Source organism: Rhinoderma darwinii, chromosome 1 (assembly GCF_050947455.1).
Source record: "Rhinoderma darwinii isolate aRhiDar2 chromosome 1, aRhiDar2.hap1, whole genome shotgun sequence".
NCBI lineage: Eukaryota > Metazoa > Chordata > Amphibia > Anura > Rhinodermatidae > Rhinoderma > Rhinoderma darwinii.
Window position 1 is genome coordinate 534,359,084 of NC_134687.1, and position 25,381 is coordinate 534,384,464.

At 42.5% G+C, this 25,381-nt stretch overlaps 2 protein-coding genes across 4 annotated transcripts in view; one reads left to right on the plus strand and one right to left on the minus strand.

The window, feature by feature from the left end:
* Positions 1 to 1,055, plus strand: part of SKIC3 (SKI3 subunit of superkiller complex) — a 194,232-nt gene extending 193,177 nt beyond the window's left edge. For all 3 annotated transcript variants that reach the window (XM_075837136.1, XM_075837145.1, XM_075837140.1), the window contains one exon: positions 877 to 1,055. In XM_075837136.1, coding sequence (XP_075693251.1) covers positions 877 to 954 — 78 coding nt within the window. In that variant the 3' untranslated portion in view covers positions 955 to 1,055. The remainder of the gene's footprint in view (positions 1 to 876) is intronic.
* An 897-nt stretch (positions 1,056 to 1,952) lies between these two features.
* Positions 1,953 to 25,381, minus strand: part of FAM81B (family with sequence similarity 81 member B) — a 98,129-nt gene continuing 74,700 nt past the window's right edge. Inside the window, exons 6-9 of the mRNA XM_075854848.1 lie at positions 14,859 to 14,965; positions 13,331 to 13,466; positions 9,328 to 9,523; positions 1,953 to 3,416 (exon numbers count right to left, since the gene is read on the minus strand). Of these exons, the coding sequence (XP_075710963.1) occupies positions 3,283 to 3,416; positions 9,328 to 9,523; positions 13,331 to 13,466; positions 14,859 to 14,965 (573 nt within the window). The 3' untranslated portion in view covers positions 1,953 to 3,282. The remainder of the gene's footprint in view (positions 3,417 to 9,327; positions 9,524 to 13,330; positions 13,467 to 14,858; positions 14,966 to 25,381) is intronic.

A 25,381-nucleotide genomic window follows, 5' to 3' on the forward strand; every position in this document is an offset into this window, starting at 1 on the left:
CGGAAGTGCTTCCGTGCGGCATGCGTGGTTTTCACGCACCCATTGACTTCAATGGGTGCGTGAGTGCGCGAAAAACGCACGATTATAGAACATGTCGTGAGTTTTTTTCTGCGCACACGCGCTGAGCGCAATTCACGCATCGTCTAAACAGCCCCATTGACTAATATAGGTGCGTACGACATGCGTGCAAAGCACGCGCGTCGCACGCGCGTATAATACGTTCGTGTAAATGAGGCCTAAGACTGCGTCTATTTGTGATTTGTGCAAAGCTACGACTTGTGATGGAGTACTCTACGTACCTTAAAGACTATGTACACCTTCCGAAGCAATTTTTGTATTAAATGCATGTGTTATATATTTTCAAGAAACTTTCAAATTCACTTTTATTTAAAAAAAATTACTTTTTATGATAGTGTATGTATCTAATGTATATAGCGTACACAAAAGCTGTATCGTAAAATTGCAAACATTTTTTTAATAAAAGTACATTTTAAAGTTTCATAAAAACGTATAACACATTCATTTGATTAAAAAAAATCTTCTAAAGGTGTACATAATCTTCAAATACAATTTTGAATAATGTGTGTCTAGTGTCTGCACTTACCAAATCCCTCTTCCTTCAGTATTCATGCAAGTTAAACGGTATCAGAAAGTCAGACTAATAGGAAATATGATTCTTCAAATAATTCTCAGTAGATTAATTACATATAAAAGATGGAGGATTTATCAGTTTCCTATACGGTACATCATTATCTGGGCAAAGAGCAAGGAGACAACTTCCACTGCAGTTTGCATGTCTTTTGTTAATATTGATTTTTTGCCCTTTTACCTTCCATTTTTGAAATAATCTTACCTGCACTTTGTTCTGTTTTTAAGGTACTTTTAGAAAATGCCAAAGTCCATGAAGATGTCCGAGTTCTTGATCTCTACAAGCAGCTAGCCGAAGGTTCATAGACTTCTGTGATTACAGATCTCTGTACTCCAATACCATCTATTGGAATGTAATCTGGTATCAGTTCATTGCTTAATAAAACTTACAATGTCCAATCCCCAAATGATGGTCTCCACTTTGTTTTGCCTTAATCTTTCTTGAATAATTCTCTCTAATTTAAAGGCAGGAAGCACCTACTATATGACGTTATTAAAAAAAAAAACGTTCTACTGTCGAAAAGCTGCATGTAATTAGAAATGATACAGCTGCGGTGACATCACGTGACATGCCTTATTATCCAATGGCACTAGCTCTGTACGTATACAGTGCATCAGTGTGAACAACATGTTACTGCAGCTGCATTGTTTACAAACCTGTGAGTTTTCAAAGGCAGAAATCTAATTTTTTTAAAGGGGTTTTCCAGCCAGTAAAAATTGATGGCCTATCCTCAGGATAGGTCATCAATAGCTGATCGGTCGGGGTACGACTCCCGGGACCCCCGCCGATGAGCTGTTTTGAAGTGGCTCCCTTTCACTTCATTGGGAGAAGAAGGCTGCAATACCTGTGAATCACTGCTATGTGCATGTCGGCGATTCATAGTGAGCAAGTAGAAATGAAGGGGAATCGGCGCTCGTACGAACGCTGCACCCCCTTCAAAACAGCTGACCAGCGGGGGATAGGCCATCAATTTTTACTGGCTGGAAAACCCCTTTAACAACCCCAATTGGTACGTTATTGTTTCTTTGTAAAATTATTTATTAGGTTATTGAAAGTAAATTAAATTTGCATTTCTAATCAAAGCAGACATGCTTACGATTATGAGTCACTTTGTGATCAGTTCTATTTAATACATACAATGACATAGCAAGCACCCAGCTACTGATACCTTTTTGGTAATAAAATGGCACCTTGCAAGTCTATTTTAATTTTATTTCTTCTACTGCTAAATTAAGACTGGTGATGCAAATCTAGTACTAAAAAAATATTTATTTTTATACCAACAAAAATATTTAGTGCAGTATTTGAATTTACATATAAAAAAAGGAAAATGTATGAAAAATACAGACCATTATAGTGCAAGAAGCTGAAGAAATTCCACATAAAACATTTTAAAAGATTATTGAGTAAATGAATGTTGATGCAGTTGTGTAATATCCAAAAGGCCTGTGTATGGTTACAAGTCACATCTTTATTTATGGCTCCCCTCTATAACAGCTCCCTTCTTCTTGTCTGCAGTATAGACCCTAATGTTGTGTTGAAATGTGACTAAGCCAAAAGCTGATGCATCAAATCCATCAATAGGACGGAGCATACTGTACTGACATATTGTGTGTGAATTAGGTATCAAGTTTGTAGGTTGCAGCTCATGAACCGCCTTCATTCATAAATTTTTCATAAGAATATATGTATCTTATGGCGCCATCTAGAGATATTTATTTGGAGATCTGGTCCACCACTAAAAAAATAATGTCTAACTCTTTAGGCCTAACAAGAGTTACCAAAAAGTTTCTCTTATGCATCAGACTGTTTATACTTCTATTATTTTAGCATCCCCCAGGCAACAATACATCGGTATACATTCTTTCACTGTATGGAAAGGCATAGCCTGAAATTTCCTGTATAATTGGCCAGGCTAAAATAAATGTATAACGCCCAGTTTTATATTTTTTTACATTAGTGGCCTGTGGACAACGTATTAAACTGTATGGAAAAAAGCCTTTATGCTTGCTGCATATGTTGGAAGATTTGCTTGTTGCTTCATTTATTTACTTTACATTTATTGGTGGAATACATTTTTTTTTTTGCATACGTACATACATCCCTTAAAGAAGCAGCTTAAATAGTAGCTTTACTAGGATAAAAACAGTTATCTGTTAAATGTTCTTCCTTTAAAAGACCTTTAGAGGTAAGTAACGTTATTTATTGGTGTGATCTTGAGCTACTAGGTTTTATTCCAATATGTCCTAAAAAAAAAGAATTTATGGTGCTGTTAGTTCAGGTCTAGACCGGGGCCAGGATTTGCAGCCCTAATACGGGTTCAGAAATGCACCCGTCTTACGCTTGTGAGAAACTGGCCAAAGAAAAAGTCAAGCTGTTTTAGGCTGCTGTTTCTAGCTGTTTTGAGATTTTATAGATTCTGGTGTAGCTATTTATTACATTACATCATTTCACAATAATGAGCTTGTAATGCGAACAGAAATTTCTCTAAGGGAGAGATACAAAGTAGAGAAGAAAGTTCACATAACAAACAGCTCACACATCATATAGCAATGGCATCAGGGACATGGATGATTTGGTATGAACACTATAATACGATGAGATGATCAAGAACTAATATTGTTAAGAATGTCTCAAACATCTTTCAGTTCCACAATTTTCCGTCGTATTTGCTTAATGTCTTTCTGGAATTTTCTATTTTCAAGTTTCACTTTTGTCTCCTGTATTTGTTGAAGAGAATTCAAGGACTCCTGTATTGCCTGGAAACCTATCCGCGAAACAAAAACATTAGTGTAAAGAAATATTGTAAAGAACGCTAAGTGTAATAATTATATACAAAAAAAAATGTGTCCCAGGAAATCAGCCATTTTCCCCCTCCCAAACCTGTGTCTTACTGTAAGGCAATTGGCTGTGGATGGAAACATGCCCCCCCTAACATTGTCTGCATAAAGATACAAAAGACTTCTTAATCCCTTAATGACCACCTATACGCCTTTACACGGCGGTCATTAATGGGCTTTATTCTAGGCCGTCGCCTTTTCACGGCGGCCTAATCAACTACCTGCACGGGTGTTCCGTGCAGGCTGGAGCCAAAGCACGGCTGTGTGATGACAGCCAGGCTCATGCTCCAACGGTAGCGATCGAAGTTCACTTAGATCGTAACCGTTTAAACCCTCAAATGCCGCGGCCATTAGTGACAGCTGCAATTGAGTTGTTTACAGAGGGAGGGAGCTCCCTCTGTCAGCCATCGGTGGCCCACAAATGCAATTGCGGGCATCCCATTGGGTGCTATTGTAGCCAAAGGCCTAATAAAGGCCCTCAGGTCTGCCCTGGCTATATACCTATTAGGACGTGCCAGAGGCATGGCCTAATAGATGCCTGTCAGTTTTACACTGACAGGCAGTAATGGTCTGGTATACGAAGTATACCAAAGCATTATATCTGCGATCTAAAGATCGCATAGTGAAGTCTCTTAGTGAGACTGAAATAATTATTAATGTGAAATAAATACTAATAAAAAGGTACACAAAAAAAACAAAAAATGTTCCCATAAAAAATGGTTTTATTTAGTCAAAGTATAATAATAAAATAAAAACTACACATATATGGTGTCCTCGCAATCGTAATGACCCAAAATATAAAGTTAGCATATTATTTAAAGAGACTCTGTCACCACATTATAAGTGCCCTATCTCCTACATAAGGAGATCAGCCCTATAATGTAGGTGACAGCAGTGCTTTTTATTTAGAAAAACTATCTATTTTAAACCACTTTATTAGCGATTTTTAGCTTTATGCTAATGAGTTTCTTAATGCCCAAGTGGGCGTGTTTTTACTTTCGACCAAGTGGGCGTTGTACAGATGAGTGTATGACGCTGACCAATCAGCGTCATGCACTCCTCTCCATTCATTTACACAGCAGCATCGCGTTCTTACTAGAACACGATGTGCAGCCACATACACAGACATTATCGTTAATCAAGTGTCCTGATAATGAATATACATTACCACCAGCCTGGACGTCATGTGTATTCAGAATCCTGACACTTTTGAATCTTCGCCCACTTGGTCGAAAGTAAAAACACGCCCACTTGGGCATTAAGAAACTCATTAGCATAAAGCTAAAAATCGCTAATAAAGTGATTTCAAATAGATAGTTTTTCTAACTAAAAAGCATCACTGTCACCCACATTATAGCGCCGATCTCCTTATGTAGGAGATAGGGCACTTATAATGTGGTGACAGAGCCTCTTTAAACCGCAAGGTGAACACCGTAAAAAAAACGGCAAAAAAAAAAAATGGCAAAATTGCTATTTTTTTCCCATTCCCCTCCAAAAAAATAAATGAAAGGTTAATCAATAAGTCCCATGTAGCCCAAAATGGTAGCAATGAAATCTTGCAAAAAACAAGCCCTTATATGGTGACATTAACGCAAAAATAAAAAAGTTTTGGCTCTTGGAAAGCAGCGATGCAAAATAAAATTATATTCAAAAGTGTTCTTATTCTGCAAAAATATTAACACATAAAACTATACATACTGTACATCTTTGGTATCGTCGTAATCGTACCGACCCATTGAATAAAGGTAACATGATATTTACGCCGCACGTTAAACTGCGTAAATGTGATATACATAGAACTATGGCTACATTGCTGGGCTTTTTATATTCCCCCCCAAAAAAAAGTTAATTAAAAAAATTCTATATACCCCAAAATGGTGCCATTGAAAAATACAACTCATCCTGCAAAAAACAAGTCCTTATACAGCCATGTTTACGTGAAAATAAAAAAGTTATAGCTCTTTGAATGTGATGATGTAAAAACTAAAAAAAATGCTTGTTCATTAGGGCACAGAATGCATGCAGGGGGAAGGGGTTAGGTCCCACTCTTTTTGGCTAAACCCCTCCCCCTTTTTTGCCTTTGGCAGCCATAAATGAAAAACGATCGAGGTCATGAACACCTGTGTTCTCAAAAACATTTTACAGGTGCATGCAGAAAATCTAGCAAACTGGCAAATGTTTTGAGCAAGTTGCTTTCATAGTTAATTTCTAAGTTTGGTGTTCGCCTTAAAAAGAAGACAACTTCTTTTTAAATTAAAGCCAACCGGTTATCAACTGGTCACCAGAGGTCTATCTTCAGAAACCCCAATGATCAGCTGTTATTTTATGTGGCGGCTACAGGGGAAATACAGTAATAAATGGATGGTCTGGTTCCTTTAGAGCAAGAGTAGACCATAGAGGATGTTCGGAAGTGGGGAAGCCCTCTCCATGATGACAATATACCCTAACAGGGAATATGGAAAAGGTTAGTCGTAATGAGATTTGTATGTAATGGAATAGAAGACCCATTTTTATTGACAGAAGCATAACTAGAAGTTTTCTCTGTTAACATTTTATTTTTATTTTTTTGCGATATACCAGCCCGACGAAAGCCAAAAGGACACTCTATTGCAGGGGAGGGGAACGTCCGGGCCATATAAGGCCCACAAGATCATTTGGTCTGGCCCGACCTCTCTCAGACCATGCTGCCGCCGCGTCATTCGCTACTTGGCTCCGTCCTCCCTACTCACTCACATTTAGGAGCAGTCAAATATATCGGCGGCTGTCTGAGTAAGGTCTGTGCGTGCTGGCTCGAGAGTGGACCGGTCCGGTCACCTGACCTCACGTCAGTGACCTGAGGACAGGTGACCGCACTGGTTCTCCCCCGAGCCGGCACAGTCTAGTTACCTGACCTGAGTCACCTGTACTCACGTCTAAATGAGGCTGGTGCGTGACTTAAAGGGGTTTTCCCATCATGGACATTTAGGATATATCCACAGGATATGTCATAAATATCAGATAGATGCAGGTCTTAGATATATCTCTAGAACGGAGCCCCCTAAACTCCGTTCTACTTCTCTGTGTTTTGGCTGACGCGTGTGTTTCCAGACCATGAAGAAGAAAACATGAAGAAGAATGATTCCTGACCATGAAGAAGAAAACAGCATCGCTCTCTGAGCTACGTTGTTTCCGTAAGTCCCAAAGAACTGAATGGTAGTTACGGAAACAGCGTAACTCGCATGTTACACTGCTTCCGTAACTTCCATTCACTACTATGGGTGTTACGGGAACAGGTAGAACGGGAATTAGGGGGGCCCGTTCTGGAGATAGGTGCAGGTCCCAGAGATGGGACTCACATTGAAGGCTGGCATCAGCACCGTCGTCATGGCATCACTGTCCATATATGGACAGTGATGTAAGGAAGAGAGAAGGAGTCCCAGGCAGAGCGTTAGCGACTCTGCTCCGGAACTCCATTTCTGGGGAAGCCCCTGACATCACTGTCCATATATGTACAGTGTTGTCAGGAGCAGAGCAGTGTCCCAGGCAGTGGCGTAGCTATAGGGGTCGCAACTGTGACCGGGCCCCTAAGTACAGTGCATAGGAGGAAAAGGATCTCCATCCGTCGTGGGAACGGGGATTGGTCAGTATGTTATTATTTTTCTAGTAGATACATGAGGGCATTATACTGGGTATGGGAGGGGGGGCTCATATGTTAGCTGCTGAGGGGGCATTCTACTGTATGAGGGGCATTATACTGCATGGGACAGCTATGGGGGGCGTTCTACTGTATGGGACAGCTATGGGGGCATTATACTGTATGGGGCAGTTATGGAGGCATTATACTGTATGGGGCAGCTATGAGGGCATTATACTGTATGGGGGGCATTATAGTGTATGGGGCAGCTATGTCGGCATTATACGGTATGGGGGACATTATACTGTATGGGGCAGCTATGGGGGAATTATACTGTATGGGGCAGCTATGGGGGCATTATACTGTATGGGGCAGCTATGGGGGCATTATACGGTATGGGTGCATTATACGGTATGTGACAGATATGGGTGGCAATATACTGTGGGGGCAGCGCTGGGGGCATTATACTGTGGGGGGCAGCTAGGGGGCATTATACTGTGTGGGGGCAGCTATGGGGAGCATTATACTGTGGTGGTCATCTATGGGGGGCATTATACTGTGGGGGCATTATACTGTGGGGGCATTATACTGTGTGGGGGGTATTATATTGTGTGGTGGCATTATACTGTGGGTGCAGCTATGTGGGTGCATTATATTGTGGGGGCATTCATGGGGTCTGTCGGGCAAGGCAGCTGGGCATAGGCGTGCGCAGGGGTCTGGTGGTGTTGGGGAGGGGTAGGGGGGCCCAAGCTGAATTCTTGCATCAGGGCCCATGAGCCTTTAGCTACGCCCCTGGTCCGAGGCACAGTGCAAGTAGTGCTCTGACCGGGATTATGGCTCTGGACAGTGACGTCAGGGGCTTCTCCTGAAGCAGAATCCCCAGCCAGAGCGTCGGCAATGCTCTGGCTGGGAATTCCACTCCTAGAGGGAACCCCAAAGGTGCTACTTACAGGGAGGGGGTGTCTGTGTGGCACTACCAGGGAGGGGGCTGTGTGGCACTACCTGGGGGGGCTATTTAGCACTACCTGGGACTAGTGGGCTGTGTGGCACTACCTGGGAGGGTGGCTGTGTGGCATGAACTGGGAGGGGGCTGTGTTGCACTATCTACAGAGGGCACTAAATTTATGGGGGTACAAACTGGGGGCCTAAATTCTATATGGGGGCACAAAGTGACTTTTTGTGCCATTTTGCTGTCGCCGTGAGTTCCCCCGCAAAGGGCCATACTAAGTCTCTGTCGCCCAAAGGCCCACATAAACCTGGAGCGGGCCCTGCCCGCATCTATCGGACATTTATGACATATCCAGTGGATATGTCATAAATGTCCCTGATGGGGAAACCCCTTTAAGTATTTAAGCCGGAGCAACTTACTGCTGCGAGCAGTTCTTTTCAAAACTTAGCAAAGAGTCAACCGCTCCAGCCTGACTGACGCAGTAGCAACATCATCAATACCGGCTAACATCACACGCCTCACCAAAGAGAAGCAGTTCCAGCCGTCACATTAGGCAGTGAGTTAATTAAATGTTTGACCGCATATAGCTGGGTAATTTTTAAGTTGATAATTTTGTATGGCCCACAAATGATGTCATAAATATCCAAATGACCCTTGGCAGTAAAAAGGTTCCCCACCCCTGCTCTATTGGCCTCCCTCGTGCTGATGTAGCACTATGGACACGTTTTGCATGTATATCGGGAGCTATCCTGGCACACCCGCAAATGTATATCAGAAAAATGAACATGAGTCTAATTGACTGTTTTTGCTGTGATTTTTTTTGCTTTTTAATGTTCAAATAATCTTAAGGTTGTGGTCCCACGTAGTGGTGTCCACAAACCACGAGTGCATGTGGTGGGTGTGGCTATCAAACAGTGTTATTGGTCACACAATTTTGCAGATAAACAGCAATTTTACCCGCAAAACCGCACGGCCATTAAGATTAAGTGTTTTGCATCCTTTGCAGACGCCGCTACGTGGGACCGTACGCTTACACTGAGCACCTGCCTCAGTTGCTCGCAATAGCACTTTTGCTCCACTTACAATAGTTATAAAAGAGAACGCTCCTTGTACCATCTCCCACACACTCATTTAAATCCATGTTAGTTATTCCCATAAACCTGTATGGATTTTTTTAAATTAACTGCTAATGTTCATTCCCCCTAGTCTGTACGCTGTTGTGGTAGATCATGACTGAGCTGGAAGCTGTTACACAAGAAGAATAAAAATGACTTGCCTGCTCTGTATTCACTTTTCATATTCTCAATCTCATCCCAGATTTGGCCTTCAAGTTTTTTTACTCTGGCAGCCATTTTGTCCTCTGCGTGCTTCAGATTGTGGAACTTCGCTTCCAGTCTTTGCGCGTGGTCGTCGCTGTCCAGTTTCAAAGTCAGGTGATGTACATTCTCCTGTAGTCTCTTTTCTATAGTGTCCTACAGTATGACAGCATAACCCCATTATACACTAAGTACATGTTGCTTTGTGTAAAATGGAATACACTGACAAACTACATGGCAAACCAATGTAGTTTTTGAACATTTTGGTGTAGCATATGCTTGAGAACAGAAAAAAAATCTGAAATGCCTTAGGTGACAAAAACCATAGTACTAAGGATCCTGACATGTCATTGATGAAAGCTGAGCCCCAGAGGTATAGCTATATGGGGTGTAGATATAGTTGTCGCAACCTGGTCCTGGCCCTAAGAGGGCCCAAATGCTACTCTGCTATATAATAAGACATCAATATTATAAATGGTAGTTGGGGAGGGGGTGGGTTGCAGAATTTACATTCAGGAGTTTCAAGTTACACCTCTGCTGAACCAGATTTATTTGGAAACGAATATAGTGATAAAATTTTCTAGATATGACTTAATTTATCATTTTAGAATCTTGGCCTGTACGGTACATACAATAACTCAGCATCTATACTCAAACAATGACATTTCTAATGTACTGTAAATGAAAATAATCCACTTACTGAAATAATCAAATCTCTAGCACATTATAAATGATGCAATGTTAATCCATTAAAATACATCCGTTTTCCAAATTGTTTATAATGACTTATTTCTCAGAAATGTTCAATTATAAGTAAAGGCATACGAGAGCAACAGTACAGTTATAGAAACTACATCTGACTTGTAAACAAAAGAATAGCAAATGTCAGTGCTAGCCAACATCATTGTCCAATATAATGCGTTCACATCACAGAATTTGTGTTGTATCAAATCCACACAAATTATTACCTGTGTTTGTTTTTGTCACCGTAGCCCCGCACATGCAATTAAACCTAGAATAACTATTTCTCTACATAGGTGCTGTGTGCCAGTTTACAGATTCCACATACAATAACACCTAAAGGCCGGACATGCAGAGAAAAAAAATGGAGACTGGCAATGTAGGTTGGGCACAGTACACGTGTTTGGTATCGTTATATATGGGGCAGTGAAATAGTTGTTAATACTTATCCCATCTATTAGAAAGGTATGCACAAAATAAAAGATTGCATCAAATGTTTGACAACTTTGCTATGCGGCATCGAACTGGCCTACTGGATTATTCTCCGGTAGGCCCAGGTACGAACAGCATAATGGCTGCTGCCCCGTGGGGACTGCTTTCACTGAAACATACTTAGCTCTGTGTTCTCTGCAGAGGAGAAGGAGGTCCCTGTCCTGCCTGTGTAGCCTGGCACTGATTAGCCAATCCTTAGCTAGTCAGCACTAGGCTTGCGTTTTGCACTGCTCCCCCCCAGAGTCTGTCCGGAGTTGAGAACGCCTCCACCAGTCCCTGCTATATATGATGCCCCATTACTACCTGCAGACACCAGCAGTCCCTGGTTAAATGTTTTATTTCTTTAGCTGCTTCAGCATCATGTAAGCTGTATGCATCTTGATATAAGTAAGGGGGGTCCACAGTAGTGTATAATGGAGAGAGGGAAGACATACCACCTGTAAAGGGGCCCCCTAAGAGAGGAAAGCTGGAGGGCGGGACAAAGGAGTGGGACTTATCGTATTAAAGGGTGGGGCTAAGCAAATATGGACGGGCTTCATGATGGAGGGGTTTGTCAGGAACAGATGCATATATCCTACCAGGATTTTTCTTCCCAATGTTGGCATCAGTACCCAGTGTAGCAGTGCCCTGAGCTGAAGAGGACCCTTGTGCGAGAAACTATAAGTAAATAGAGGAGTCTGGTCCAGGGTCTGAATTTTGTGGCCTGGTGTCTGAATTAATTTTTGGTGTCTGGTTTTGAGTGTAAATTTATTTGGGGTCTAGTCTAAGGCCTGAATTAATTTTGATGTCTGATCCGAGTTTTGTATTAGTTTAGGGGGTCTTCATTTATTTAGGAGTCTGGGTCTTATTTATTTAGGGATCTGGTCTGGGATTTAAATTTATTTTTAAGTGGTCTGACCTGATGTCTGAGTTCTTGAATAATTTGGGGATCTAGTCTGAATTTATATAGGGTTCTGATCTTGGGTGTGAATTTATGTTGTTATAGAGGCTGGGGATGGCTGCAGAAAGAAGGGGCCAAAGATGTCTCAGCAGCAAACTCTGCAGAGGTCGGGAGAAGGGAGGTCTGGACAGGATGAATAAGAAAGCAAACCGAACTTCTCCAATCAGGGAAGACGTCACCTGTGAGTCACTGGATTTCATTATTTATTCTTCCTCTCTGATCAGTACTATATTCTGTTGTCTGTGACCTGCCTAGTGTATGAGTGGCGTGTGTGACATGTGTCCAGTGTGTTAGAGGTCTGTGCGCAGATAGTGTGTTATGGGTATGGTGTGTATGTGAGTCCACTGTGTATGTCTAACTTTGTTATAAACTATAGCTTTGTGTACTGTTTTGTTATTGAAAGCAGAGGGGCTCAGACGCACTGGTGAGGTCCTCCTACTGGTGTGGGCGGTAGTGCTATAAGGATAGTTTTCCCATAAGGATAGTTGTTCCGAGTTCATCAGGTCAGGTACCTAATTTTTAAGCCATATTTATAATATCTTACCTTAATTCCCTGTAACAATGCTGCAAAAATGTAGTACCATATGGAAAATCTTCAATCCTTTGACCTTAAGGCTGGGTCAACACGACCTATTTTCAGACGTAATGGAGTCATTTTACGCCTCGAATTACGTCTGAAAAAACGGCTCCAATACTTCGGCTAAACATCTGCCCATTACTTTCAATGGGCTTTACGATGTTCTGTGCCGACGACCTGTCATTTTGCGCGTCGCTGTCAAAAGACAGCACGTAAAAATACAGCCTCGACAAAAGAAGTGCAGGACACTTCTTGGGACGTAATTGGAGCCGTTTTTTATTGACTCCAATGAACAACAGCTACAAATTATGTCCGTAAAAGACGCCCCGCAAAACGCGAGTACATGCAATTACGTCAGGAGCTGTTTTCTCCTGAAAACAGCTCCGTAATTTCAGACATAATTGCAGTTATCGTATGCACATACCCTTACAGTACATTTTTGCCTTTCTCACTAGTCTGTTGCAAACCAAGGTGTAACACATTTATTGTTTGAATTACATGGGGAAAAATTTAAAACCCCAGTGCAATAGCTCTGTCTTTGCCCCCTACCTAACCAGTGATTCTACCATATGTGTTGATATCATGTTATATAGGATTTACAATGCATTCGGAAAGTTTTCAGACCCTGCAACCATGAAAAAAAATGCCCTGTAAAGCTGTACGAAATCTGTGGATTCTTTATAAAGTATAGTAATAATATAAAGCATACTGTACATGTAAACAGTTTAAAGGGAATCTGTCACTAGATTTAAAGCCACTAAATCACCGGCATGTCGTTATACGGCTGGGCTTTAGCGTCCTACACATGCCCTTCTCAAAACTGTCCTTTTTAGTATTTGTTCTAAAAGAAGTCATACTACAGCGAACGCTGAATGTAAATTACCATAGAAAAGTCCAGTGATGAGTCCAATGGCATCCTGCACATGCTCAGTGCTCAGATGTAGCCGAGGTCGGTACACCTAGGCTCATCTTTGATCATTTACATATATCACACGCTGTATTATAACTTCTTTTTAGACAAAATGCTACAACGGGCAGTTTTGAGAGGGGCATGTTTAGGACACTAAGCCCCAGCAATATATCACCATGCTGGTGGTTTTGTGCCCAAAATCTAGTGTCAGTTTCCATTTAAAAGTATCCGTATACATAATTGTAACGGGTGAAAAATAAGTTGCAAAGAAAAAATGTGAGTTATATGTAATCCGCTACTCACCATCCTTTCTCTCTGAGCATTAATGAGCTCTTGTAGGTGCTGAGTCTGCTCATCGGCTGTTCTTTCTAGCTGGGATGCAGCCCATTTGCGTTGATTTTGGATTTGTCCTTGAATCTCTTCTAATAAACCACCAAGTCTGAGAACAAACATTGTTTAAACAAAGTTATAATGAAACCCCCTCAAAGCTTAGAGTTGTGTACCCAAGGTCCAAAGTAATACACTGGTCTATAGTTCTTCATCTAATGTGTATAGACATTGGCATTCTCCTGCTTAATGAAAGAATACAAAGTCACCTAAAGGTGTTGTCTAGTTTAGAGAAGCCATTTTCATACACCCTATTATGGAATTCTGAGTTAATAGAGGGGGGAGGGGTCCTTTGTTCAGGATTCTCATCTCTTGGCTAAAGTGCAGAGCGGCCACAAAGAGCGTCTCTCATTCTGGAGGACCCGTCCCGTCCTACATTACACAGACAACCCATTCATTTGAATGGGCACTAGTGTAATGCTTGTTTTCCCCTGTGGTGGCGCTGAAGAGAAATGTAAAATTTACTGCCAGGTTTCCTTATAGATTACAGCCGATCACTGGGAGCCCCGGTTTGGGAACTCTTTGTTATCTTATTGTCAAGGGACCCTTCTAACAAGTAGGGTTTGACTAAAGCGGACACCCCTTTAAGGCACTGGTAAGGATTCCTCAAATTTTAGGTAAATACATATATTTTTGGTATTGACACGCTTAAAACTTTTTAATTCAGTTCCTTAGTATAAATGAGTCTATATATTTGTCTTATTCAATATTAGATATTTTACATGAAGTGTATTTTGTGAAAGAGTATACATGACCAATCTTTCTTCTCTCAGAGGGAGCTGAGGTGGTGTCCCACCAAAGAGTGGCACCCAGTCATATCACTGCATCCAACTTCTATTCTTTATTAGGAGAATGATAGCTTGGATCCAATTGTTTGCTATTTACAATTTTTTTGTCATCTATTTTCAAGGAGATGCACTAAATCTAGTTATTGTACATTGTATTAGGCAATTATTTACCATTCATCATTAAAGGGGTTGCCTGATGCTAAAAAAGAAAACTTGCTGTTTGTTCAGAAACAGTGCCACTCTTATCCATGGGCTGTGCCTGATATTGCAGCTCGGCCCCATTTGCTTGAATGGGCCTGAGCTGCAATACCGGAATCAGGCCATAGACAAAAATAGCGCTTACAAACTAAAAGTGATCTTCAACATGTATGATCTATATAACATTAGGGATTTCTGGTGTCCCTTTGAAAAGCATTGAAATAAAGTATTTTTTTTAATAAAGTAAATTTTAATGTGGATGTATCTTATTCCAACACATTTAGCATAACAAATTCCTTACGTTAAATAAGTTAATACCAGTAAGTGATCAAGATGTAGAAATTAGAAAGTTCTGCTTTTGTATTCTGTATTGATTGTCTAGTTTTATGCCAGGCTAGCCATTACACCGAAGCATTTACTCCTGCACTGGGCTACATTCATGAAATTCAAATATATACTTGAAATCTAGACGCTGGATCTCATGGCGTTGTTCCCCCTGGGCACTCTTCACTTTGTTGTTCTGTTGAGATATAGAAGTTTCCACTTTTCCTATTAGCTGCATCACCTAAAAAAAGTTCAACAGGGAACAGTCCATCAGTTCTTGCATGAAATATGCACCATTTACTTGAGGCACTCGACAGTTCTGCAGCCTAAGCCAGCATGTTCATCCACATTTTGTCTGTCCATGTCTTTATTCTAGATATATTGAAAGGCTTCAACCTAAGGCTGGATTCACACAAGGTCATTACGTCCGTAATTGACGGACGTATTTCGGCCGCAAGTCCCGGACCGAACACAGTGCAGGGAGCCGGGCTCCTAGCATCATAGTTATGTACAATGCTAGGAGTCCCTGCCTCACTGCCAGACAACTGTCCCGTACTGTAATCATGATTACAGTACATGACAGTTGTCCGGCAGCGAGGCAGGGACTCCTAGCATTGTACATAAGTATGATGCTAGGAGCCCGGCTCCCTGCACTGTGTTCGGTCCGGGACTTGCTGCCGAAATACGTCCATCAATTACGGACGTAATGACCTCGTGTGAATCCAGCCTAAATCTCAATGCATCATTAAAATTTTAATAAAACTCTGTATTGCTTTGACCCCGAATTTTGTGAACTGTATCCATATTATCCAATATACATGACACAAGATTATATTCTAGCACAATTACAGCATGAAAAAAATTACATAATCAAATGTTGTACATTTATATCTACAGCTTGATGTAGCCCAACTATTCAATTTTATCCATGCAAATTCTGTGTGAAGTTACTGCCACTTTGTGTCCCCTTCCTATAATCCGCTGTCCACCCAATATTGTAAAATCCTTCTCTAGTTACAGAGCAGAGGAGACAGACAGCAGGAAGTAAGAGTGTGTCTCCTCACTGCCTCCCAATAGCTCTCCTACCACCTGTCCTGGGCTGTTTTTATTTAGAACAGAATATATTTGGTTCCTACCTATCCTGAGCTCCCTGTGGGCTTAGCCCCAAGAGAGAGAGAGGTATGTCTCCGATTATAGGGCTAAAATGTTCAGTGTAGGAACCCCCTGTTTGAGGTCGCCTTGTCATGGCAGGTGGGCTCACACAATTTGATCAAACTGAGCGCTAAGAACCTCACATTTATAAACCTAATAACTATAGCAGTTATGCAATTAAAATAATAGAAATGCATAATAAACAAAGTTGGTGTGTCTATGGAGAGGAAACGGGAGCAGGGGGGGAAACAAAAGCAGAGAGAGGATACAGACATGCTGCACATAAAAGTCTATAGAGAGGGGAGGGGAAAACGTAGAGAGACAAAGACACTCTGCCCATAAAAGTGTATAAAGAGGGAAGGAAGCTACAGGGTGAGAAAGAGACGTTGCCCATAGACATCTATGGAGATATGGAGCAGAGAAGGAGACACAACTCTTAGCAGCCTGTATCTCCCCCAGTGCTGGAATCTCAGCTACACTGCTCATTACTGCTGTATAAACTACTCCATTCTTCAGATTCTATCATATACTAGTCCTTCTCAATGAATTAGAATATCATAAAAAATTAATTTATTTCAGTAATTCAATTCAAAACGTGAAACTCATATATTATATAGATTCATTAGACACAGTGATCTATTTCCAGCATTTTTTTTCTTTTAATGTTGATCATTATCGCTAACAGTTAACCCAAAATTTAGTGTCTCAGAAAATTAGAATATTGGGTAAAGGTTGAAGATTGTAAACTTATGGTGTCACACTCTAATCAACACAACACACATGCAAAGGTTTCCTAAGCCTTTAACCTCTTAGTGACCACCATTACGCCTTTTCACGGTGGTCTCTAAGGGGCCTTAGTTGCAATGAAAAACTCAAGCACTCCTTCGGTTGAAATATGCAAAATAGGTTTATTTTAAATAAGGCAATATAAGAGAAAAGGGGCCTTAGGCTAGGCCGTCGCCTTTTCACGGCGACCCAGTCAAAGTCCTGCACGGGTGTCCCGTGCAGGCTGGAGTGAGTGCTCGACTGTCTGATGACAGCCGGGCTCCTGCTCCAATGGCTGTGATCGAAGTTTACTTAGATCGCGGCCGTTTAATCCGTTAAATGCCATGGTCAATAGCGACCTAGGCATTTAACTTGTTTACAGAGGGAGGGAGCTCCCTCTGTTACCCATCGGCGGCTCGCAAATGCAATCGTCGGCCTCCGATGGGGTGTCATGACAGCCGGGTGCCTGATAAAACCCCCCAGGTCTGCCCTGGACATATGCCTATTAGGACGCGCAATAATGACAGGCAATAATGCTTTGGTATACTAAGTATACCAAAGCATTATAGCAGCGATCTAAAGATCGCATAATAAAGTTCCCTAGTGGGACTAAAAATATAAGTAAGTAACGTGAAATAAAAATTATTACTAAAAATGACAGTAAAAAAATAAATAAAACAATTTTTTCCCATAAAAAGTGGTTGTATTTAGTAAAAGTGTATAAAATAAATAAAAGTACACATACATGGTATCGCCGCGACCGTAATGACCCAAACAATAAATTTAATATGTAATTTAAACCGCAAGGTGAACACCGTAAAAAGAAAATGCTAAAAAACAATGGCGAAATTGCTCTTTTTTTCCATTGCCCCCCAAAAATGTCATAATAAAAGTTAATAAATAGGTCCCATGTACCTTAAAACAGTACCAATAAAAACTGTCATGTCCCGCAAAAACCAAGCCCTCACGTCACTACATTGATGGAAAAATAAAAAATTACGGCTCTTGGAACGCGACGATGCAAAAACAAATACTTTTAGTTCAAAAGTGTTTTTATTTTTCAAAAGTCGTAAAACATAAAAAACCTTTACATATGTGGTATCGTCGTAATTGTACCGACCCATAGAATAAAGGTAACGTGATATTTACGCCGCACAGTGAACGGCGTCAATTTAAAACGCATAGAACAATGTTGGAATTTCAGGTCTTTTTTCTATTCCCCCCCCCCAAAAGTTAATAAAAGTTAATCAAAAAATTATATGTACCCCAAAATGGTGCCATTAAATATACAACTAATCCCGCAAAAAACAAGTCCTCATACAGCTATGTCGACAAAAAAATAAGCTATAGCACCCGGATGGCGGGAGTGCGACGGTTTGCGGCAGGCTTAACCTTTATTTGGGTACAATGCCTGTAACTGTCACCCGTTCCGCCACATAGAGTCTGGAGGAAGAGTGGAGAGGAACTCAATTCAAGTTGCTTGCGGTCCAGTGTGAAGTTTCCACTGTCAGTGATGGTTTGGGGGCCATGTCATCAGCTGGTGTTGTTCCACTGTGTTATATCAAGTCCAGAGTCAACGCAGCCGTCTACCAGGAAATTTTAGAGCACTTCATGCTTCCCTCTGCTGACAAGCTTTATGGAGATGCAGATTTCATTTTCCAGCAGGACTTGGCACCTGCCACACTGCCAAATGTACCAATACCTGGTTTATTAACCACAGTGTCACTGCGCTTTACTTGGCCAGCAAACTCGCCTGACCTAAACCCCATAGAGAATCTATGGGGCATTGTCAAGAGGAAGATGAGAGACCACTATCAAAGCAACCTGGGCTTCCATAACACCTCAGCAGTGCCACAGTCTGATCACCTCCATGCCACACCGCATTGCTGCAATAATTCATGCAAAAGGAGCCCCGACCAAGTATTGCGGGCATATACTGGACATACTTTTCAGTTGGCCGACATTTCGGTATTAAAAATCATTTTTTAAATTGGGTTATGTAATATTCTAATTTTCTGAGACACAAAATTTTGGGTTTTCATTAACTATTAGCCATAATCATCAACATTAAAAGAAAAAAAATTGCTGGAAATAGATCACTCTGTGTGTAATGAATCTATATAATATATATGTTTCACTTTTTGAATTGAATTACTGAAATAAATTAACTTTTTGATGATTTCCTAATTTATTGAGAAGGACTAGTATGTATATAATGGCCAGAAATAGTGTCATTCCTTAAGTACACACATCTGACAGCTTATTCTGAAATGTTAGGTACGCTTCAAGCTGTAAGGGAACTTCGTTTTGCTTTTCCAGCATTGGTAAATCAAAGGGTATGTTCACACGGCTTATTTTCGGCCCAAAAAAATCGGAAACAGAACGCCTCCAAACATCTGCCCAACGTGTTCCGACGGGCCGTTTTTTCACGCGGCCGTTTTGAAAAACGGTTGCATAAAAAAACGGCCGCGAAATAGAAGTGCGAGAGTGGCTTAAAAAAAAACAAGAGTGGCTTAAAAAATGTCTGAAAATCAGGAGCTGTTTTCCCATGAAAACTGCTCCGTATTTTCAGACGTTTTTGATTTTGTGTTTGCACATACCTTAACATTTCACTTGTCTAATATAGTTCCCTTATTAGCTTTGCTTGACTCATGTTCTGAATCACTGCTCCAGTGTGAAGCACATTCATCTGGATTGGTGAAGATTTATTTTTATCACTCGTCATCTCCCAAATGTTTGATTGTTACAGTATTTTAGGAAATGTAATTATGCTTTTAATGGCCTCAGGTATGACACATTGCTGTTCCACTGCCAGCTGACATCCACAGAATGTGTAGGAGATAAGGGGCAGCGGATTGAAATGCTTTTATTATGTGCAGCCTACAGACAGACAGGGATGTTTAAGATATTCACACAAAAAGTGAAGGAATGTAGTGCTGAAAGGATCACTTGTGATGGGAAGGTGCTATATATTTTTTGGGGTTCATACTTTACTATGTATATATGTATGTGTGTGCATATATATGTGTGTGTGTTTATGTACGTATGTATATGTATATATATATATATATATATATATATATATATATACACACACACAACTTGGGGAAAGTTAGCTCACAGGATCTCCATCTTTAGGTTTAAGATGGTTGGCACACTTCAGTATGAAACTGGCCGCAACCAGCTTTATTGTCTTCATACATGAAAAGCAGTTTTTACAAAACAGTGCAAAATAAACCCTAGGCCGCCCAGCCGCTAACTAAGCTATATATAGCTTCCCTAGCTATCAGGGTGAAAGGCCTTCTGCTCAGCACCTCACAACAGACATGTGTTCTCTCCCACTGGCTAGCAATGCCTGTCTTCCCCAGACTGTGAGCATTGTGTGAATAGATTACACCTTTTTTTTTATATATATATATATATATATATATATATATATATATATATATATATGAACCATAGGATCAAGTAACGGCACTCAAGCTGTCCACCCTTTCTTATCAATCTTTTGTATATTTCCAGTTGGGGAAGTGATTCATCCTCTGGGTAATGTGCTCATGGCCTAATTTATAGCGGTTGGAGAGCTGTGTTCATTCGAATTTGGATTATATATATATATATATATATATATATATATATAGATATATATGTGTCTGTGTGTGTGTGTGTGTGTGTGTGTGTGTGCGTGTGTGTATATATACATTGTACGGCTGAAACAAACATTTGTCCATCAAGTTCAACCAAGGGATGGGAAAAGGGAAGGGATGAAACAAACATTCTACACATTGATATAAGAGCTGATATTTTTTCATTCTAGGAAATGATCTAAGCCTTTTTTAAAGCCATCTACTGTCCCTGCTGTGACCAGCTCCTGCGATCGGCTATTCCACAGTTTCACAGTCCTCACGGTAAAGAAGGCTTGTAGCCTCCGGAAATTGAACCTTTTTTTTTCTCCAGACACAGGTAGTGTCCCCTTGTCTTTTGAGGGGGTTTTACATGGAACAGGTTTTCACTATATTTCTTGTATGGGCCATTGATATATTTATATAAGTTAATCATGTCCCCCCTTAGTCGTCTCTTTTCAAGGCTAAATAGGTTTAATTCTTTTAATCTTTCCTCATAACTTAGATTCTCTGTAATGATAGGGAAACAGACAAGTGAGCCCTAATCTACCCGCCACTCAGTCCCTGCCTACTTGCAACGACCCGCCCTAGGCGATGGGGTACAACTGGGCGACGATCCCTACACTCAGTAAGTGCACGACAGACAACCAGACAAGGAAACACAGAACAAAGGGAAACGGGGCAGTTGCCCACGGCAACACCGTGAGCAACAATAGTAGTAAACGAGCCGAGTCAAACCAGGAGAGTAGGAGGTGCCAAACGCAGAGCAGGAGAGTAGTGAACAAGCCGAGTCAAACCAGGAGTGTACGAGGTACCAAACGCAGAGCAGAAGAGTAGTCAGTAAGCCAGGGTCAATACGAAGCAGGGACAAGTAGTTCAAGAAGCTGCAGCAGGGCCAGGAAACTAACAGAAGAATCACAAGCAAGGAGGAACAGGAAAGGCAGGTATAAATAGACAGAGGGCGGGAGCTAGCTCCGTCTGGCCAGGCTGTGATAGGCTCTCCCACTCCTAAGCCTGCCATCCTGAGTGGTGGAAGATGGAGTCAGTCTCACAGACATAGAAGCAGGTGCAGACTGATTACCTATGGGCGTGGATACAGAAGCTGTGCCTGGCAGATCCTTAACAGTAACCCCCCTTTTATAAAGGGCCACCGGACCCTTTCTAGATGGACCTGGTTTGTTGGGGAATCAAAGGTGGAACCTCCTGACCAATACCCCAGCGTGAACATCCCGGGCGGGTAACCAAGTCCTCTCCTCAGGCCCGTATCCTCTCCAATGGACCAGGTACTGGAGGGAGCCTTGGACCATCTTGCTGCCCACAATCTTGGCCACCTCGAATTCTACCCCCTCAGGGGTGAGAACGGGGACAGGAGGTTTCCTCGAGGGAGCCAAGGACGGGGAGCAGCGTTTAAGGAGGGAGGCATGAAACACGTCGTGTACTCGAAGAGATGGGGGCAACTCCAGTCGGAAGGAGACAGGATTGAGGACTTCAATGACCTTGTACGGCCCTATAAACCGGGGAGCAAACTTCTTGGACAGGACTTTAAGGCGCAAGTTCTTTGACGATAGCCACACCAGATCCCCGACCATAAACAAGGGGTTAGCAGAACGTCTTCTATCTGCCTGAGTTTTTTGTATGCTCTGTGACGCCTCTAGGTTCTTCTGAACCTGGGCCCAGACTGTGCACAGTTCCCGATGAACGACCTCTACCTCGGGATTGTTGGAACTACCAGGTGAAACGGAGGAGAACCGTGGATTAAACCCAAAATTACAGAAAAAGGGGGAGACCCCTGACGAGTTACTGACCCGGTTATTAAGGGAAAATTCGGCGAGGGGAATGAATGAGACCCAATCATATTGACAGTCAGAGATAAAACACCTTAAATATTGTTCTAGAGACTGATTAGTCCTCTCGGTTTGGCCATTAGTTTCAGGATGGAAGGCAGAGGAGAAGGACAGATCAATCTCCAACATTTTACAGAAGGCTCTCCAAAACAAAGAAACAAATTGTACCCCTCTGTCAGAAACAATATTGACAGGGACCCCATGGAGACGAAGGATGTGTTTGACAAACAAGGTAGCTAACGTCTTAGCATTGGGTAGTTTTTTGAGGGGCACAAAGTGGCACATCTTACTGAAGCGGTCTACTACAACCCACACCACCGACTTGCCTTGAGATGGAGGCAAATCGGTGATAAAATCCATGGAGATATGGGTCCAACGTCTCTGGGGAATGGTCAAAGAACGTAGTAAGCTCGCTGGTCGGGACCTGGGAGTCTTGGACCTAGCACAAACCTCACAAGCGGCGACGTATGCCTTAACGTCTTTAGGCAACCCAGGCCACCAATAGTTTCTGGCAATGAGGTGCTTGGTACCCAGGATGCCTGGATGACCAGATAGTGCGGAGTCATGATTTTCCCTAAGTACCCTTAGCCGTAATTGCAGGGGAACAAACAGCTTGTTCTCAGGAAGGTTCCCGGGAGCTGAACCTTGATCAGCAGCAATTTCAGAGACTAAATCAGAATCAATAGAGGAAATTATTATACCAGGAGGCAAAATACAAGCAGGATCTTCCTCCGAAGGAGGGCTGGCCATGAAGCTACGCGACAGTGCATCAGCCTTAATATTTTTAGACCCAGCCCTATAGGTAACCAAAAAATTGAATCTGGTAAAAAATAATGCCCATCGAGCTTGTCTCGGGTTTAGCCTCCGGGCCGATTCTAGGAAAACCAGATTCTTGTGGTCGGTAAGGACCGTTACCTGGTGCCTAGCCCCCTCCAGGAAGTGGCGCCACTCTTCAAATGCCCATTTAATGGCTAAGAGTTCGCGGTTGCCAATATCATAGTTACTCTCAGTGGGCGAAAACTTCCTGGAGAAGTAGGCACAGGGACGGAGATGGGTGAGGGACCTGGTACCCTGGGACAAGACAGCCCCCACTCCCACCTCGGACGCGTCAACCTCCACGATAAATGGCTCCATTTGGTTAGGCTGAACCAACACCGGGGCCGAGATAAAGCACTTCTTAAGGGCCTCAAAAGCCTAGACAGCCTCAGGAGGCCAGTGGAGGAGATCAGCACCCTTGCGAGTGAGGTCCGTAAGAGGCTTAGCGATGACCGAGAAGTTAGCAATAAATCTCCTGTAATAATTAGCGAACCCCAAGAAGCACTGTAACGCCTTCAGGGAGGCAGGTTGGACCCATTCCGCCACAGCCTGGACCTTGGCGGGGTCCATGCGGAATTCGTGAGGATTTGACCCAAAAATGGTATATCCTGCACCCCAAACACACATTTTTTGGTCTTCGCAAACAGTTTGTTTTCCCGAAGGACCTGGAGCACCTTCCTGACATGCTCAATGTGGGAGGACCAGTCCTTGGAAAACACAAGTATGTCATCAAGGTACACTACAAGAAATACCCCCAGGTAATCTCTTAAAATCTCATTTATGAAATTCTGGAAGACCGCGGGAGCATTACACAACCCAAAGGGCATGACGAGGTTTTCGAAATGACCTTCGGGCGTGTTAAATGCAGTCTTCCACTCATCCCCCTCTTTGATGCGGATAAGGTTATACGCCCCCCATAGATCAAACTTAGAGAACCATTGGGCCCCCTGAACCTGATTAAAGAGATCAGGAATCAAAGGAAGGGGATACTGGTTCCTTACAGTGACCTTATTCAAGTTACGGTAGTCAATGCATGGCCTAAGACCACCATACTTCTTCCCTACGAAGAAGAAGCCAGCACGTACCGGAGAAGTAGAGGGGCGAATGTAACGCTTGGCCAGGCATTCCTGGATATACTCTCTCATGGCTACACGTTCGGGACAAGAGAGATTAAATATCCTACCCTTAGGGAGCGTAGCTCCTGGTACCAAATCGATAGCGCAATCGTATTCTCTATGAGGAGATAACACTTCGGAGGCCTCCTTAGAGAAAACATCAGCGAAGTCCTGAACAAACTCAGGTAGCGTGTTCACCTCCTCAGGGGGAGAAATAAAATTAAGTGAAAAACATGACGTCAAGCATTCATTACCCCATTTGGTAAGATCCCCAGTATTCCAGTCAAACGTGGGATTATGCAACTGCAACCAGGGAAGGCCTAAAACCAAATCGGACGATAATCCCTGCATCAACAGTACAGAGCACTGCTCCAAATGCATGGAGCCAACAAGGAGTTCAAAAACAGGGGTATGCTGTGTAAAATAACCATTAGCAAGAGGAGTGGAGTCGATACCCACTACCGGGACAGGTTTAGGCAAATCAATTAAAGGCATAGCTAGAGACATAGCAAATTCCACAGACATGATATTAGCAGACGACCCTGAATCCACGAAGGCACTGCCGGTAGCAGACCTACCACCAAAAGAGACCTGAAAGGGAAGCAAGTTTTATTACGTTTCATATTTACGGGAAATACCTGTGCGCCCAAGTGACCTCCCCTGATGATCACTTAGGCGCGGAAGTTTTCCGGCTGCTTATTCTTACGCCTAGGACAGGTGTTCACTTGATGCTTGTCATCCACACAATAGAAGCAGAGACCATTCTTCCTGCGGAACTCTCTACGTTGTTGGGGGGACACGGAGGCCCCAAGTTGCATAGGTACCTCCGAGTCTTCCATGGAAGAACGAAGCAACGGAACCTCGGGAGGCATCATGGGGGAGTCAGAGGAGAAAACACATAAATGTTCACGTTGTCGTTCCCTGAGACGTCGGTCAAGTCGTACCGCTAAAGCCATAACCTGGTCTAGGGAGTCAGAAGAGGGATAGCTAACTAGCAGGTCTTTCAGGGCGTTCGACAGACCCAACCTAAACTGGCACCTTAAGGCAGGGTCATTCCACCGAGAAGCTACGCACCACTTCCTAAAGTCAGAGCAATACTCCTCAACAGGTCTCTTACCCTGACGTAAGGTCACCAGCTGACTCTCGGCAAAGGCAGACCTGTCAGTCTCGTCATAAATGAGTCCGAGAGCAGAAAATAAAAGATCAACGGAGGAAAGTTCAGGGGCATCAGGAGCCAAGGAGAAGGCCCAGTCTTGGGGCCCTTCCTGGAGCCGGGACATAATTATACCCACCCGCTGGCTCTCAGAACCTGAGGAGTGGGGCTTTAAACGAAAATAGAGCC